Raw genomic sequence first — 19,327 nt, forward strand, 5'->3', positions numbered from 1 at the left:
AAAAAAAAAAAAAAAAAAAAAAAAAAAAAACCCAAAACCTAATGAAAGATCTCTGCGAGTGAGATTCCAGTGGAAAGAATGGGCCATGAAAGAAGGAGGTACCTTTCTGTGAAGGGAGGAGTGAACCTCCACTTTGACCATGACCTTGTCTAAATAAGATTGAATTCAGCGAACTCAAAAGGCTTCCATAGCCTTGGCAACTCATGACAAGAGCCTAGGGAGATTACTGACGCCATACACAAGAATTTCAATTTGTTAAGTCAACAACAGGAGTCACTGTGTACTTACTCCTCATGTAGGATCTCTGTCCTTAATGTGTTGTTTAATATGAATTAATGCTATAACTAATACTCAAACAGTATTTTACACTTTATGTTCTATGTGGGTGCAAACTGTTGAAATCTTTACTTAATATATACTAAATTGATCTTCTGTATATAAAGAGAATTGAAAATGAATCTTGATGTGAATGGAAGGGGAGAGGGAGCAGGAGATGGGACGGTTGCCGGTGGGAGGGAAGTTATGGGGGGGGAAAGCCATTGTAATCCATAAGCTGTACTTTGGAAATTTATATTTGCTAAATAAAAGTTAAAAAAAAAAAAAGTTTGTCAGTGAAGAGCAGACATTTGACCTAGCAGTTAAGATGCTGCTCAGGATGCTGGATTCTTTATCAAAGTGCCTGGGTTCAAGTCTTAGCCATACTCTGGATTCCAACTTCCTGCTAATACATACATCATCAGCAAGTGATGACCCATGTACTTGGGTCTCTGCTATCCACGTGGAAGTTCTAGATTGAACTCTAGGTTCTCAGTCCCAGCCTGGCCTAGCCCTGGCTGTTGCAGGCATTTGGGGAGTGAATCAGTAGGTAGGAACTCTCTCAAATAAATAAATAAAGGAATGAAAAATTTAAAAGAAAAAAATAATCTATTCTAAGCATTTGTAGGTGAATGTGTTTTGTGGGGACTTTATTCAGTTTCAAGAAAGTTAGTTGTTGTATGCATTTTGGAAAAGTTAAGTTTATTATAGTTATCTAATATTCATTTTTATTTTTTTGAATTTTAAATCTTAATGTAAATAAGTCAGTATTGTTCAAAATATCCCATGTAAATAAAGCAAATGTATTGTTTAAAAATGTTGCAATTTCTCCCAAGATTAATGCTTTGCACAAAAAAGTGAACTGAAAGTAACATGACTCAGTTTATTTGATCTACTTTTTGAAATTGATTTTTTAAAAGGTGGAAGATTTATACAATCTGAAGAGAAACCATAATATTGAGATTGGTTTTGAAAATATAAATCTTACTTTAACAACAATAATATGAATAATACCTTACCTATTTGATAGTTTCAGGATAATAAATATTTATTATTAATAATTAAAAGCAGGATATTAAAATATATATGTATATAACATTAGAATTAGTCCATTATTTCATTCCTGAGTAAGTGGCTACTTCCTATATTCCATAAATGTTCACTGTCGTGAACTCATGAGATCAACAATTATCAAAACTTTTGTTACTGCTAATTTTCTTCCCACAGGCTGTTTTCAGCAGGATTTGGCCTTACCAAGACAAAGAGACTCAGGGAACCAGAAAAAAAATATTTAGCTTTATTACTGTAAATAAGATGATTCCCTAAAACAAAAGCACTTTTTTATTAATGCCATTTTCAAAAATGGCTTTGAGGATTATAACTGTGCCTACTCTAGATCCTTAACTCTTATGAAGAAGTTTCTTTCTTCAAGGTTTTACAGGCTTTGACTAATTAATTTATCTTTGTCATACCACTGGGAAGTAGGCAAGCAAGTTAAATGGGGTATATTTAGGATTATAACTCCTGTGTTATTAAACAATAATTAGCAGATAATAATTAGCTGAAAAGGGATAGCGGTAAGCTTAAGAAAAGCGTGCAAAAGACACAGACATACAGGCCTACTAGGAAATCCAGCCGTGTGACTCTGAATGAGTGTAGTCTGTTGCCAGCAGCAATCGCGATGGAACAGATACTGGAAAGGCATCATGTGTTTCAAAGGCCGCAGTCACATATAAGAATACTTGAAAAAGTTCAGGCGTAAGTGGCTTCTGCCTTGGCAGTTAAGATTCCTGCTTCGCGCATTGATGTGCTCGCCTTTGAATCTCAGCTCTGACTCTGAACTCCAGCTTCCTGCTGCTGCAGACCTGCAGAGGCAGCAGGTGATGGCCCAAGTACCTGATTTCCTGCAACCCGTGTCAGAGATCTGGTCTGCATCTCTCTTTTATTTTTTTTTTTATTTATGTATTTATTTGAAGGGCAGAGTTGCAGACAGAGGGAGAGACATGCAGAGATGTTCCATCCACTGGTTCACTCTCCCAGATGGCTACAATGGCCAGGGCTAAGCCAATCCAAAGCCAGCAGCCAGGAGCTTCCTCCAGGTCTCCCACGTGGGTGGCAGGGGCCCAGGGATTTGGGCCATCTTCTGCTGCTTTTCAGACCTGGTCTGCATTCTTGACTCCTGACTTCTGCCATGGCCTGCCCTTGTCTGGCTGGCTGTCTTTCTCCTTGAGATCTTTCTCTTTGGCCAGAAAAAAAAATTGTGGAAATGAAAATTAAAACATACACTTATTTGATGCATATACGAGCAAAAAACTATGTAGATTTCAAAACTTTTGCATCAAAATAAAAAATACTTTTTTATTGCATTTTCCATTTTCTGTGAACTTTTGAAATACCTTCATATGTGGCTGTATACAACCTGAACCCTGTGTATTTCTACCAGCTCTTCAAAAATGTTTCATAAACTTACCCTCCACCATCTCAAAATTACTATTCCCTCTCTTTTCTAATAGATAACCCCTTTCCTTAAAATATAAGAAAGCTGCTAACAAATTCAAGAGGTTTTATTTATGCCTCCCTTGCTCTTTAAAATTTTCCTCTTGGCATTTGTTTTTTCCTAAACTCTTGATTAATTAATTGGACCCTCACATGACCACTTTCCTGAAGCGTTTTTTCCTTTAACATTGAATCTTTTTAAGGGATGGGATCTAGGATAGCGTAATATTCAAGATACGGTAATTACACCATAGTCTGTCTTTGGTTTGGTTTTGGTTGCAGTTGCCTGTTCTAACATTGCCCAAGGTTATCTTAGCTTTTTTGGTTGCAGAACAGCCATTTTGTTTCATATATATTTTGGGGTTATTTTAATTTTCTTTTTATTGTATAGTTAAAGGATGCACAACTAATTTGTGATTCAGTGAGTTTTCTCACACCTAAACAAAATAGCTCATCTTGCTCTGTCGTCTTGGTTGGTGGGACCAGGGTTCACCAGTCACCCAGCTAGAAACCTGTGCTGAATTCCACGTTCTTTCTCACACTCTCCCAATTTTTATGTCCAGTTAATTACAAATTCCTTCTTTTAGTTTTACTTCCCCTGTACATTTTGACTCATCCCTTCCACTCCTGTGTCTTTTTTTTTTTAAAGATTTATTTGTTTATTTGAAAGTCAGAGTTACACAGAGAAAGAAGGAGATGCAGAGAGAGAGAGGATAGAGAGGTCTTCCATCTGCTGGTTCACTCCTCAATTGGCTGCAATGGCTGGAGCTGTGCCAATTCGAAGCCAGGAGCCAGGAACTTCCTCTGGGTCTTCCCATGTGGGTGTAGGGCCCAAAGACTTGGGCCATCTTCCACTGCTTTCCCAGGACATAGCAGAGAGCTGGATTGGAAGGGGAGCAGCCGGGTCTCAAATTGGTGTCCATATGCAATGCCAGCACTGCAGACAGCAGCTTTACCTGCTGCGCCACAGCGCCAGCCCCTCCTGTGTCTTAAGATCTCAGGTGGCTCTCTCAAAGTAGCTCCATTTCACAGCCATCTGTCAGGCCCACGGTGTTCACTCTGCCCCTACATGGCTCTGCTGGTTACCTTTCCATGATGCTTGATCCACCACTCCTAAAATGAGTGGAACTTAATCACTGTCTGCCCCAAGCCTCTGTTTTAGTGCCTGATACATACAAGGGAATGAATGAATGATTGTTGATTGGCTGACTGAATGAAAGAATGAACAAATGAAACTTCCTTTAACCCCCTCTAATACCTGTTTTTATACCGTACCATGACAACACAGTGATCTAGCTACTCAGGAATGATTATATTGAATATATCAGCATTTAGCTTCTAAGTACTTCAAGAAATTCTAGTGCTTAGTTTTGATGATTGATTCATCTGTTTATTGTTTTGATTGTGCGGGTGTGCGCAGCTGTGTTTAAGGAGGGATGACAGTCACTTGCTGTTTCTGTCAGTGTGCCTCCTCCTTCTGTTAGTGTGGCAGAGGTGGAGAGTGTGGCCTGCGTCTCCAGACCTGGCTGCATGTCTTACCTTTCCATGCCCACCAATCTCTGCCTGTGAGTTCATTTCACTTTGAAGTTGTTATGATATGAAAAAAGTTAAGCACAGATTTCAAAAGGTTTCCCATTAAAATAAATGTGTGTGTGTGTGTGTGTGTGTGAATGATTAGAGAGACATGGAAAGAAAGATTTAAACAGACAGCTCTCCAGGCCAAGCTTACGGCACAGCTGGTTGGGCTGCTGCCTGCAACACTGGCTTCCTGTACGGGCCCTGGTTCAATTCATGCTGCTCCACTTCTGAGCCAGCTCCCTGCTGATGTGTCTGGGAAAACAGTAGAGGATGGCCCCAGTGCTTGGGCCTCTGCCACTCATGTGGAAGACACAGGGGAAGCTCCTGGCTTCTGGCTTCAGCCTGGCCCAGCTCTGGCCATTGGTGCCATCTGAGACACTAACCAATGGATGGAAGATCTTTCTCTCTGTGTCTTTCCCTCTCTCTCTGTAATTCTGCCTATCAAATAAATAAAATTTTAAAGAAAAGTCATTAAGAAAATTAAAAATGGTGCCAGGTTGAAAAAGCTGACGCTATTCTCTGTAGATGATTAGAGCAGAGAAGAGTGGGGGAGGTTGTGAGGTGGTAGGGGACAGTTAGTGTCAGCCTCAACACTCATTTCCACTTTGTTGGCATTATTCTTAGAGACAGTGGGATTCTAGACTGAATGATCCGAAGTGGAAGATGATAGCAATGGGTTAGATAGTAGGCAGGATGTATTCACAGAGAACTGGAGCCAAGATGCCTGTGAGGAGACTGTTGCAATAATAGTGACCTACACCTAGGGAAGTGTCGGAGATGACTGGAGAGAAGTAGATGCACGTCACAGCTACTTAGGAGGTAGCATCTTCCTCAGCTGCCATTGCTGTTCAGTATCAGCGTGAAGCAGGTGATAATTAAGGTGGACATTAAGGTGGAAACATTTCAGTCATAGATCTGTTCTTTAAGACAATGTATCAGTAAATTTCATGGACCTATTCTCAACAAAAATTCTTGATGTATGTAAATATGTGTCTTAATTTAATCCCAAACATATTTAAGTAGTTACAGTGTCTGAGAAAATCCTGTCATATCCCTCGGCTTCATCCTTTTTTTTTTTTTTTTTAAGTTTTTATTTTATTTGAGAGGTAGAGTTACAGACAGTGAGAGGGAGAAACAAAGAGAGAGAGGTCTTCCTTCTGTTGGTTCACCTCCCAAATGGCCGCCATAGCCAGAGCTGTGCCAATCTGAAGCCAGGAGCCAGGCACTTCCTCAGGTCTCCCACGTGGGTGCAGGGCCCAAGCATTTGGGCCATCTTCTACTGCTTTCCCAGGCCATAGCAGAGAGCTGGATTGGAAGAGGAGCAGCCGGGACTAGAACCGGTACCCATATGGGATGCTGGCACCACAGGTAGAGGATTAACCTACTGTGCCACGGTGCCGCTGGCCCCTCAATTTCATCTTTGGTAGCAGTTAGCAGAGTGTTATTGATAGCAATGTGTGTTTAAACCAAATTCTGATTCCAGAAGTAAAAATGCTTGGCCCTGTCTGTTCCACCAGTTTACTGATGAGTGTGGCAATAAATGAGAATGCTGGAAATCAATGTATTTCAGCAAGTGCCTTTATGGAATTATTTCTGACATGTTCTTCAAGATAAATAATTTTACCATAGAAGCTTGCATTGTGGGTTTATTAGTGACCACTCATTTCAGTTGGTGCAGTGAAAATGAGTTTTGTTGTTCTTGTTAGTCAGCAGAAAATTACAGTGATGATAAGCCCTTTATGAAGATGTGGCTTTCATTAAAAAGAAAAGAAAACCTAATTGAAAGTCACTGTAAATTTGGAATGATTAATTTCATGCCAAATAAGTCATTAAAGATCTCTGATGGATATAAAAAACCAATCATTTGCAAAATTACAAAGACTAAATTCAATCTAGATAACTTTTCTATTTTTTTTAAATTTGTGTATTGGAACAAATATAAATTACATATTGTGGAATATTAACATAATAGCCTTTTATTATAGGTAGCTTGCTACAGCTTTGAGGCTCTAAATAGTGATTGAGAGTACTTTCCTCTGAATACTGTCATCTTACTTGATCATCTTTGTATAGACCATGCTTATTTTATTTTATTTTGATTCTTTCCCAGTTATAATATATCTACTTCAAGTTATTTCTTTTTTAAAATATTTACTTATTGGAAAGTCAGTATTACACAGAGAGAGGGGGACAGAAAGAGTGAGAGAGAGATAGATCTTCTGTCTGCTGGTTAACTTCTCAAATGCTCACAATACCGGGGCTGGGCCAGGCCAAATCCAGGAGCCAGGAACTCCAGCCCATCTCTGACATGGGTGGCAGGTGCCCACGTGCTTGATCCATTTTCTGCTGCTTTCCCAGGCACATTAACAGGGAGCTGGATTGGAAGTGGAGTAGCCAGGACTTGAACCAGGGCCTACATGGGATGCAGGCGTTACAGGCAGAGGCTTTACATGATATGCTGCAACTCCAGCTTATATATTATTTCACTCAGTGTTATTTTAAACTTACAAAAAAGTCATGCATCTTCTGTTTTTATTTTAAAAATAAACACCTACACACACCCAAATGTATATTTCTTTTAAATGTTATAAACCACAGACCCCAAGCCCTTTTTAGAAAAACAAAGACAGAATTAATAAGCTTTCTCCCAAAGTACCACCAATTTTCCCCTATAAAAAATAAAAGTAGGGGCCAGTGCTGTGGCTTAGTGGGTAAAGCCACCACCTGCAGTGCTGGCATCCCATGTGGGCACCAGTTCCAGTCCTGGCTGCTCCGCTTCTAATTCAGCTCTCTGCTATGGCCTGAAAAAGCAGTGGAAGATGGCCCAATTCTATGGGCCCCTGTACCCATGGGGGAGACCCCTGGCTTTGGATTATCCCAGCTCTGAGCATTGCAGCCATTTAGGGAGTGATCCAGGGGATGGAAGACATCTCTCTCTATGCCTTTCTCTCTCTGTAACTCTGCCTTTCAAATAAATAAATAAATGAACCTTTAAAAAAATAAATAAATAAAAGCTCACTGGAAATCAATATTGTTTATCATACAACTGTGCTTTTTAAAAATATTTTATATATTTCATATTATTTTTATATTTATTCAATATATATTCTGTATTTTTTATATTATTTGAAAGGCAGGTTAAAGAGAGAGGTAGAGACAGAAAGAGAGAGGTCTGCCATCCAATGACTCACTCTCCAAGTGGCCGCAATGACCCAGACTGGGCCAGGCCAAAGCCAGGGGCCAGGAGCTTTTTCCAGGTCTCCCACATGGGTGCAGGGACCCAAGCACTTGAGCCATCCTCTGATGCTTTCCCAGGTGCATTAACAGGGAGCTAGATAGGAAATGGGGTAGCCAGGACTCGACCTGATGCCCGCTATGGGCGGGGCTTTTAACCACAGTGCCACAGCACAGGCCCCAACTCTGTGCTTTTAACAGTAGGTATAATATACTGAATCCAGAATACTCGTTGTATTTAAAATAATTAAAATGTTTTCAGGTCCAGATCTGTAGGTACAAGATACCCTCCCCTATGAAACTTTTCTTATGGGATGCACAGAAGACAAATTGCATTTGTAATAGTGTAAAATGAAATTGTCTGGTTTTTATTAAATGAATCTTGACATGTAACATGTTCTACTGTTTTGGAGGAACTAATCAAGTTAAAAGAGACCTGAAAAAATTGCTCATCATGATGACTGAACTGATTGTTAGCTGGTCAACTATAATTTAGTAGTTATATTGGGAAGAATCGCTTGATTTCAAGTTTAAGTTCTAGGTAGTCTTTGTAAGCAAGAATAAACCAACAGCCCAACAGCCCAACTTTGTTCTTGTCACATACTTTAACTACTTAATTTCCAAGAACAGCATTCTTTAGTACCATTTAGGCTTTAAAATCAGCTTCAGTTATAGCAGGGTAATGTAACAGCATCATTTAAGTGAACGGCTTTTAATTCTATATTTACCATTCTGCACGTTATTGATTTTATTCTTTGGTGTTGTTCCTTGCAGAGAGTGAATCTGTCCTTCGATTTTCCATTTTATGGCCATTTCCTACGTGAAATCACTGTGGCAACTGGGGGTAAGTGCTTCTCTACCATTCACCTTAAATAATCTACAGTTTTATTGCTGTTATTATTTTTAATTTACCCCATATTTCAGGAGGAATATTTATTGGAAAAACCATTGTCTTCTATCAGAAACTGATGGGCATAAATAAAACCCAGGAAAGAATATACCTACTGAAAAAACTTTTCAGCAGAAAATATATAATAATTATAACCATTTTCAGTTTAGATTTGCTACTGCTTTCCTTGTAAACTTTAATTCATTCTTTGGCGGTATGGTGAGACTGCAAAATTGGCAGAAATTGGAGTAGGGTTAGAAAGAAAAGATATTTAAGGAAGTTCTGTAGTTTTATTTCTTTTCACACTTGTGGTTGATAGCTATATACTCACACAATTACATACTTTTTAAAAATGTGTATGTATGTATGTATTTGAAGGGCATAGTTACACACACATACACACACACATACAGATAGAGAGATTTCCAACTGCTGGTTCACTCCCCACATGGCCACAATGGTTGGGGTTGGGGCTGCTCAAAGCCAGAAGCCAAGAAATCCATCTGTATCTCCCATATGAATGGCATGGGCCCAAGCACTTGGACCATCCTCAGTTGCTTTCCCATGCTTTATAATAAGAAATATCAGTAAGCCAATAAAACTTTCTTTGAGCGTGTGCTCTGTGCAGTGGTAGATAACGGCTACCTCTGCTCAGGAGTGTGTGACCATGTGGATAGACAAGGTGAAACAGAGTGAAGGAAGTGTTTAGAAAATGCAAAGCATGAAATACAAGTTGCTATGGGTAATAAAGTTGAAATACCTCCAAGAGTCATATAAGATTTTACAGAGAATTTCTTATTTGAGATAGTTCTTGGAGGATGTTACTGAATCTGTGGTTGTGTAGAAAGGAAGTGTCAGACAGGAATATCTACAATAAATATACGAAGAGGAAGTGAGCAGTATGTCTGGCACAGTGAATAATTGAGACTGAGTGAAATCAAGGATGTTTCCTAATACTGCAGTGTATTAAAATTAGAAAAGCAAGTTGGAATAATTTTATATAATGTCTTAAAAGATCAGTTTGAGTCATTAGCCCTAAATTAAGTAAATAATGAAGTCTAAAAAAAAACCAGTGATTTTGTTTATTGAAAGGCAGAGTGATGGAGAGAGGAGAGAAGGGAGACAGAGACGGAGAGTGATCTCTTTCATCCACTTGTTGATTCCACAAATGGCTGAAGCAGCCAGGGCTAGACCAGACTAAAGCCAGGAGCCAGGAACTCCATCCTGTTCTCCCACATGAGTGGCAGGGGCCCAAGTAATTGGGCCATCTTCTGCTGCCTTCCTAGGGGTATTAGCAGAGAGCTGAATTAAAAGTGCAAAAGCCAGGACTCAAGCAGTATCACAGTATAGGATGCAGGCATTGTAAGCAGAGGCTCAACCCAGTGCACCACATCATGGCCTCTAAACAAATACATCTTAAAAACAAAAATGTCTAGTATTCTCATATAACTTAAGCCCTTCCTCCTGTATAATTTCTCTTTTTCTTTTAAATATTGTAATGGCCATAAGAACTTCCTCTTTTTTAAAAAGTTTTATTTATTTATTTATCTATCTATCTATCTATCTATCTGTCTATCCATCTGAAAAGCAGAGTGATAGAGAAAGAGGGAGAGTTATGTAGAGGAATCTTCTATCCTCTAGTTCACTCCCCCAAATGGCCTCAATGGCAGAGGATGAGCTAGACTGAAGCCGGAGTCAGGAACTCCATCTGGGTCTCCCATCTGCATGGCAAGTCCTTCCTTCACTTTCTCAGGTGCATTAGCAGGGAACTGGATTGGCATTGGAGCAACTAAGACATGAACTGGTTCTCAAGGGTTGCCAGCATTGCAGGCAGCAGCTTAACCTACTGCACAAAAATGCCAGCCCCCTCTTATATACTTTCAGTTATGTCTATATTATTTGAAATATTTTATACCATGTAAATATTATACAAGATGAAATCTATGCATAGAAGGGGTCTTCAAAAAGTTATTGGAAAATGAATTTTACTAAAATCCTATGTATGAAATTCAAAATTTTTGTGCCCAAATAAGCTTACCTTTTAATTCCATTTTCCATTAACTTTTTTTTAAAGATTTTTATTTATTTATTTATTTATTGGAGAGTTAGAGTTACATTCAGTGAGAAGGAGAAACAGAGAGAAAGTTCTTCCGTCCGCTGGTTCACTCCCCAAATGACTGCTACGGCCAGAGGGGTGCCACTCCAAAGCCAGGAGTCAGGAGCTTCCTCCAGTCTCCCACATGGGTGCAGGGGCCCAAGATGGGCCATCTTCTACTGCTTTCCCAGGCCATAGCAAAAAAGCTGGATTGGAAGTGGAGCAGCTGGGACTAGAACCGGCAGCGCCCATATGGGATGCTGGCTCCTCAGGCCAGGGCATTAACCCACTGTGCCACAGTGCCGGCCCCTCCATTAACTTTTAAAAATATTTTCATAGTTGTGATATTGTATTGTTTAAGAAGTGATGACACAAAAGTCTGTATATGGTCACTACAGATGTAATTTTTTTCTCAAATATTTTCTGTCCATGGTTGATTGAATCCATGGATATGGAACCAGTAGATACGAAGGACTGACTTTAGCTTGCTTACTCTTTCATTGTTCATTCAGTCAATAAGGACTTTCATAGAAGCACTATACAGGATGCTTCCATGTATACAAAGGATAGTATGGCTCCCATCTTGGAGTTTAGACTCTAAGAAGAGGACTTGGAAATTAAAGAAGCTGACTGGAGGGGGTGCTGGCACAGAAGGTGGCTTATGTAGGAAATCCTTGTTGGATCAGTCACGAGCAGGTTCACAAAAGAGCTAAGGTTGGGGCCAGAATGTGGCATGGTGGGGTAAGGGGCTGCCTGCAACGTTGGCATCCCATATGGGCACCATTTTGTTTCCTGGAACTCCACTTCTGATCCAGCTCCCTGCTAATGTGCCTAGGAAAACAGTGGAAGATGCACAAGTGCTTGGGTCCCTGCCCCTACCAGAGAGATCTGGAAGAAGCTCTTGGCTCCTTGCTTCAGCATGGCCCAGCCCTGGCCTTTGTGGTCACTTGGAGAAGTGAACCAGCAGATGGCAGCTCGCTCGCTCGCTCTCTCTCTCTCTCTCTTTCTCTCTCCTCTTTCTCTGTCTCTCCCTCTCTTCTCTCTGTCACTCTGCCTTTCAAATAAATAAATTAAAAAAAAAGGAAAGAGCTAATATTTGACATTGACCTTAAAGATAGGATTTTAGTAGGCAAAGAGGCAGTTTGAGAAAAGGGTAGGAGAAGGAATGACATTCCAGATGCAGGGATAAGGAGCTAAGTGACAGTACTGAGCCTGTGTGTTTGGAAGCTGTCAAATGTACCACTTTATCTTGAATGGAGGGTTGAGATATGAGTCTAGTGAAAGAGAGGTGGGAGAGGGAGTGATGTAGAGCCCTTAGAACCTTAGGAATTTGAATGGTACCCAGCAAACATCGGGGTTTTTTTGGAGGAGACCTAGTTCTGGCCTGACCTGACAGTGGAGGGCAGAGCAGGCTGAGGAGGAAAATGGCCAACAAAGAATTACCAGGTTTTTCAGGACATGTGTATGGGTTATAGTGCCTGAGCCAGGATGGCCGCAGTGGGAAGGGGGAGAAGGAGCTGGCACAAGACACATCATGTGAGCTGTTTCATCACTGAGGTTCGAATGGCTTAAAACCCAAAAGGACCCATTAGGATGCAGCAGGTGAAGCTAAGAGCGGCTCAGTGGACTTCGGAACCACACACCTTCCATGGCTCTCTCCTGTGATTGACTGGATGTTGTACGGACAGACCTATTTGACAAATGTTCACTGGCCTACAAATCTTACAAAGGTTATTCAGCATGGAAGTCTTGGAAGGAAAAGAATTCACAAATCAGGTTGAATAAAGCTGACTGCAGACCATTGCAAACAGAACGGGGGCTGAGATTTTTTAAGTAGGAACACATAGGTTTCAATTCTATTGCCTGTCAGTTCTCTTTGACTTTGTCTGCAGATTCCTCTTACATCTGTTTCTGCATTGGATGTGGGAACAAACAAAATCAAACATGTTCATGGTAAATACAAGCTGTGCAAATAAATAAAGCGGATACTTTAAGCCACAGTTCCCCTTTATCTTACCTCACTACTCAGCCATTTCCCACGCTTCCTTTAAAACACTCTCCCTCTCTCTCCTCCCTCCCCCCAACACACAGACATCTATTTAAGACTGAAATTCACTTCAAGATAATCCTGTGCCATTGTTAGGATCAACACTAACAATTTCAAAACAGAAGTAGTTTAAAAATACAGACATAGGGGCAGGTGCTTAGCACAGTTAAGGTGCTGCTTTGGACTCCCCCATCTCATACTGGAATGCCTAGGTTCAAGTCCTGACTATACTGCCTATTCCAGCTTCCTGCTATGACACAACCTGGGAAGCAACAGGTGACGGCTCAAATGCTTGGACCCCTAGGACCCAGGTGGAAGACTTGGTTTGAGTCCCAGGCCCTTCCTGGCTTTGGCCTGGCCTAATCTCAGCTCTTGTGGCATCTGGGGTGTGAATCAGTAGATGGATGATCTTTCTCTAAGTTGCTGTTTCAGATAAAAATGAAAATAAATGAATATAAGCATATATGAATGAGTAATAAATGAGTACAGGCATACATATGAGTGGCATTTGGCTTAACAGTTAAGACAGTGCTTGTTATGCCTGTCTTACAGCAGAGGTCCTGGGATCTCATCCCAGCTCTAATTCCAAATCGTAGCTTCCTGCTAAGGTGTATCTTGGGAGGCAGCAGGTGATGGCCCAGTTACTGGGTTTCTACCACCCAGGTTGGAGACCTGAATTGAGTTTTGGGCTCCTGGCTTCTGTCTCCACTTGTGCTCAACCCCAGCATTGCATGCAATTAGAAAATGAATTGATGCATGAAATCTCTCTATATTTCTGTCTGTCTATGAAATAAATAAAATAAATAAATGCATTATTAAAAAATACAGAAATATATATAATTTATTGAAGCCATTTTTATATATATAAATATTCTATATATATACAGAGAAAAAATATTGATCTGTATTTCATTACGGATAAGCTTAAGTTTCTAGTTTAAAATGTAAATTAAAGCTAAATATTAGGTCATTTATTTATAAACTACAAAAATGAAATCTTTGCCTATTATGCATTTTAATATTCAAAAGCTTCAGTCATCCATACAAGTAATATACAAAATGAATTGGAAATACTATCTTATTTTCTGGTTCATTGGTAACAGAATCTGAAAGTATTAATTTATCTTTCTATTTATAAAAATACTTCAAGATACAAATATTTTGGGCATTAGAAAACTGGTCCTCTGTGCATTTCATAAAAACATTTTCATTAACAGTGTTACTAGGATATATTGTTTGTGTATCACAATGCTCATTTTCTTTCTATGTGAACACCTTAATAGGTTTCTCTTATTGTTAGGCTATCAGTGTGAACCTTTAAGTGCTTCAAAATACAGATTTAAGTTTGAGAATTTGATTTTTAATTCCTGTGGCCACCACTAGTAATGATGTATTTGCTGAGTCCATCATGGGTGTATGTGACTGTGAGGGGTTGGTGTTGGGGGTGAGAATGTCATTTGCTAATTTATGTAATGGGAAGGGGACGGGGGAAGTTATGGAGATACTGCTTGTATGGTTCCCAAATTTAAGTATGTGGACAGATGGTGATTCATCATTAAAATAATCTGTAGAATTGCAGATGGTTGGGCATCAGATTAGGAATCAGTGATGACCTGAATTAAAAATTAATTGTGGTCCAGCGCTGTGGCTCACTAGGCTAATCCTTCGCCTGTGGCGCCGGCACCCCGGGTTCTAGTCCTGGTTGGGGTGCCAGATTCTGTCCTGGTTGCTCCTCTTCCTGTCCAGCTCTCTGCTGTGGCCCAGGAGTGCAGTAGAGGATGGCCCAAGTCCTTGGGCCCTGCACCCGCATGGGAGACCAGGAGGAGGCACCTGGCTCCTGGCTTCAGATCGGCGCAGCGCGCTGGCTGTGGCGGCCATTTAGGGGGTGAACCAACGGAAGGAAGACCTTTCTCTCTGTCTCTCTCTCTCTCTCTCTCTCACTGTCTAGATCTGCCTGTCACAAAAAAATTAATTGTGGGGCATGGTGGAGAGCATTTGGCATATCCATAATATATTGCTGTAGACATCTGGAAGGCCATATTGGGGTTCCTGAGTTTGAGTTCTGGCTCCATGTTCAGTTCCAACTTCCTACTTCCTTCTAGGAAGCAGCAAATGATGGGTCTAATAGTTAAGTCCCTGCTATTCAGATAGGAAACTCAGACTGAACTCCTGGCTCCTGGCTTTCACTTAGCCCAGTCCTTGCTTTTATAGGCATTTGAGGACTGAACCAGTGAATGAGATAGTCTCTCTATCTCTCTCTCTCTCTCTCTCTCTCTCTCTCTCTCTCACTCTCTCTCTGTCAAATAATTTGCATTGCAAATAAAAGCTAATGGTGAACATATATTACTTACTTTAATCATATGAAAGACTATCCTTTCTTTATCTTTCTATATAAATTTCTAGATGCAGATTTCATTTAAAAAATTAAAATTTTACATCTACTTATTTCATTTGCCACATGAAACTAGTAAAACAGTGTGCATTAAGTGATACATTTTTCAAGTCTGAATAACTAAGACATGGACCGTAAAAATGTCAAACAGGCATAAGTAAAATACAATCTTCCTTCTTCCCCTCTCAAGAAAAACGACTGTTACTCTTAGAGATATGGCATATTAAATTAAGACTTTGAGTAATTTCATACATCTGTTCAATAATCATTTACTTTTTCCCTTTAAATCCTAAATAAGAAAGATATTATTTATTTTTAAAAAAGATTTATTCATTCATTTGAAAGGCAGAGTGACAGAAAGAGAGAGAGAGGTATCTTACATCTTCTTGTTCACATCCTGGATGACTCCAATGGCCAAAGCTGGGCCAGGCCAAAGCCAGGAGCTTCATTCAGGTCTCCCATGTAGGTGGTGGGGGTCCATCTTCCACTGCTTTTCTCAGACCATTAGCAAGAGGCTGGATTGGAAATGGAGAGCAGCCAGGACCTGAACCAATGCCCTTATGGGATGCCAACATCACAGGCTGCAGCTTTACCCACTGTGCCATAACACTGGCTCCAGAAGATATTATTTAAAATCTTTATTTATTTATTTATTTATTTGAAAGGCAGACAATGGTGGAGGGGAGAGCAGAGAGATCTTTCCACTGGTTTTCTCCCCAGATGGCTACAATAGCTGGGGCTGGGCTATGCAGAAGCCAGTAGCCTGGAATTCCGTGTGGGTCTCCCATGTGAGAGGTTTGGGCCACTATATTAGCAGGAACCTGGCCAAGACTTGAGCTGTCACGCAATATAGGATGCTGGCATTGTAAGTGTCAGCTTAATCAACTGTATCACAACGCTGCTGTCTCCTGCCCCTGAATTAAGAAAAAAAAAAAAAAAAAGAAAAGAAAAGAAAGTAGTGAGACTCATCTGGTTTGAGTTTCAGAAAGTATATTACCAAACTTTCTATCTTCTTTTGTTCTGGATTTCAAATAACAATATTTTAATTGTAGTTCCAAATAATATTTCATGCTTTTTAGAGAGACTTGATTAATAACTGGAGTAAAAGGCTTTTTAGAAGAGGAAGAGAATTAGTTATTACTCATGGTGATTGATTTATAAGTACCAACCTTGTCTTCTTTCAAGTGTAAAACCTCATAAAACATAACTTTATGCATCCGTTAACTTTCTGCATCAAGTGAGAAAGTGAGTTATTTGTCTTTTCACAATTATTATTAACAGCAAGCACGTTTGAGATCTATCTATAGTGAAGGGGCAGATGCTGGGCAAAACTAAATCCATTCCAATTTCATTCACTACGTAGCAAGTTCAGGTCTTAAGTATTCCTGGGGAAAAAGATAAAATTTGGCCTGTCTTGTCTGCCCTGTTTAAATGGTTCTCTGAGGTGTCCTTGCACAGATGGGAGACGGCTTCTTAGCAGTCCTGCTTGGTAACGTCCACCTCCCCCAAACTGTCTGGCAGCAACAGAAGATTTTGCAGATTCTCCAATTGCATCTTCATGTGCTCTTCTTTTTCTGCTATATGAGGATGCACATTTTGTTTTATTAGCACTGACTTCCCGGGGCTAAGAGAGGGACGTGTATTTGGAGATTAGTGCAGCAGAGCAACCAGAGGTAGTCCCCCAATAGCTGGAGTTGAATCAATAGGAATAAGGGGGAAAAAAACATGCAGAAATACGGTGGAATGAAGGAGGACAATTACACATAAACAAAAGAGACACGAGCTTTGGTAAACAGTGGGTAAGTCATGACTGGGGGACAGGAACGGGGAGAGGGTGGTTGGTGGAGAAAAGCGTGGTTGCTCAGGCTTATCCCCTGCCGTTGCACTAAGAGCCACAGAAGAGCTCACCTATCCATCCCTGTGCTGAACAGTAACACTTCGCTTGTATCCTTCCCTGTTCACTGCAGCCAGGATTCGGGTAGGTAACAGTATCACACAAATGTTTACATGCATCACCCAATTGAAAATAGAGGGAGTCTGCCTGACTCTGTTTAGTTAAATAGAATAATGATATTTGGCAGATGTTCTAACATTATGTCCAATCCTGGGACATAAAGGAAAAAAAGTAAGACTGGCCTATTAGACCCTGAACGTTTCAGGAATGACTTGGGAAGGGCTCCCTTAGGTCCCTCCATGGCCTGAAATTGAAAGTTTTCTATGAGAATCAATCCTGTTTGGTTCAGAAACAAAGACTCTTGAATCAGAATGCTGAGACTCATAATCCAAGCCAGTCATAGCTGTGTGATCTTCAGCAAATTCCAGGGCGTCTCTTGTCTCAGTTTCCGTAACTGTAAAATAGTATAATGAAAGTTGCTGCCTCAGAAGGATCCTCATGGAGATTAATTTTTAAATATCCATGATACCTGATCCATAGAAAATGGTACATAAATAATGCATAGTGTTACTATAATTTTCTACATCTAAGTCTTCTCCTTTATTTCTTTTCCTTATAAATGTGACGTGTCTGTTGTTTTCACTGTTGACATCATCCATTAGATTGCTCTCCATAAATAATAAAAAGGGATTCAGAAAGTGCTTAGGAACTGAACTCATGGTGGTCTCAAACAGCTCCTGTAGGGCTGAGAAAGGTGGTAAGAGCCTGTAGATGACCTGAGATGTGTGTTTTATCAGGGTGGCTGACTCCAGTTCACAGTCTCATCTGAAGGCTGCTCAGTGATCAGATTCTGAGACTCTGGGCACTCAACTAGATAGGGGGAGAATCGACATCTTTCTCTAATTGTGATGCCCTGAGTCATAATTGGATAATAGGCATTAATACAATCAGCAGCCCCCATACATCATTATGCCACTTAGTTTGTACTTAATACACAAGGAACATTATGGACAAGTCATCAAAACACAGTCAGCATGGGGAAAATCAGAACGGAGAGAACATTCCCCTGTTGGCATCCAGATAGCCTTTCTTAGAATTTGAGATCCATTTAATTGTTAACTATCCAAGTCAAAAATGTATTGAAGAGCCAATTCCAAATGCAAAATTAAATGTTAGTTAAATTTAAGAGTGAGGCTTTGTATTGCAATTAGAAAACAGATTTCTTTATGTGTACCAGTTATTTCAATGCTACCTTTATTTCCAGTGTGTTTTCTGACATCATCAAAAATCAGTAGATATAATGTGAAAATAGCTCAGAATTGTGTTCTGACTTCAATCTGCACAGCTCTGGCTGAGCCATGGTGCTAGATAAGCAGTGGGTCTGAATGTTTGGTTGACTAATTCTAATCTGGTATAATGCATTCAGATAACTTTGTTGGTCAGAGTAGCCTGCAGGCTACCAAGAGATTTTCATTTAATCTGCTGGAATTAATGTTCAAATGAGAAGTTTCTGCTGAAGGCAAAGAAGATGGAAGAAAATGCCTTTTAATTGCTTTATTACCAATTTCCACAGCTACTTTTTTTAAAAAAATCGTTTAGTTAATACCTTTTAGAGTAAATCACAACTTTTTTAAGTTACTGCAGAAACAGAAAATTAATGCTACATCCAAACAGGGAAGTAGGAGACAGGAAGGGATAAAAGAAAACTATTTAATTACAAAAAGCCTTGTGAGGATTGGAGCTTACCAAAGACTGGAAAATTTATAAAATTGAAATGCAAAGAGAAAAAATAATGAGAATATCCAAGAACTGTAGGACATTAATAAAAAGTATCATGTACATGTAATTGAATAATAAGAAGAGAAGAAAAAATTAAAAAAAAAGAAGAAAGCCTTAAAATAACAATGGCCATGAACATTCCAAAATTGGCAGACACCAAACCAGGGAGCTCAGAGAACACCAACCTGGAAATGAATAGCCATAAATGCACAACTAGGCATATTTGCAACTGCAAAAACAAAACAAAACAGCTCAAAGACAAAGATCAAATCCTGAAAGGTGCCAAAGAAAAACCACACCTCCCTTCAAAATACTTGATCAGCATTCCTCAAAGTCAAGATCATTAAAAATAAAGAACGTCTGAGAAACTGCCACAGCCAAAAGGAGTCTAAAGACATGACAGATAAATGTGATAGAGTATCTTGGATGGGAACCTGAAGCAGAAAAGGGGTATTGTGTTAAAAACAGGGAAATCTGAATGCATTTAGTTAATAATTATGTGTAGTATTTTCATTAATTTTGAAAAAGCCACCATATTAATATAAAATGTTAGTAATATGGGAGACCAAGTATGGGTAATATGGAGAGATTCTATAGTGTCTCTGCAA

The 19,327-nt window shown here is 39.8% G+C and overlaps 1 protein-coding gene across 1 annotated transcript in view; it reads left to right on the forward strand.

Moving 5' to 3' along the window:
* The window catches only part of PLXDC2 (plexin domain containing 2), a 466,948-nt gene that overhangs the window by 255,258 nt on the left and 192,363 nt on the right, over positions 1 to 19,327 (forward strand). The window contains exon 4 of the mRNA XM_051821437.2: positions 8,398 to 8,467. Within this exon, the coding sequence (XP_051677397.1) occupies positions 8,398 to 8,467 (70 nt within the window). The remainder of the gene's footprint in view (positions 1 to 8,397; positions 8,468 to 19,327) is intronic.

This window comes from Oryctolagus cuniculus, chromosome 13 (genome assembly GCF_964237555.1).
Source record: "Oryctolagus cuniculus chromosome 13, mOryCun1.1, whole genome shotgun sequence".
In the NCBI taxonomy this organism is placed as follows: domain Eukaryota; kingdom Metazoa; phylum Chordata; class Mammalia; order Lagomorpha; family Leporidae; genus Oryctolagus; species Oryctolagus cuniculus.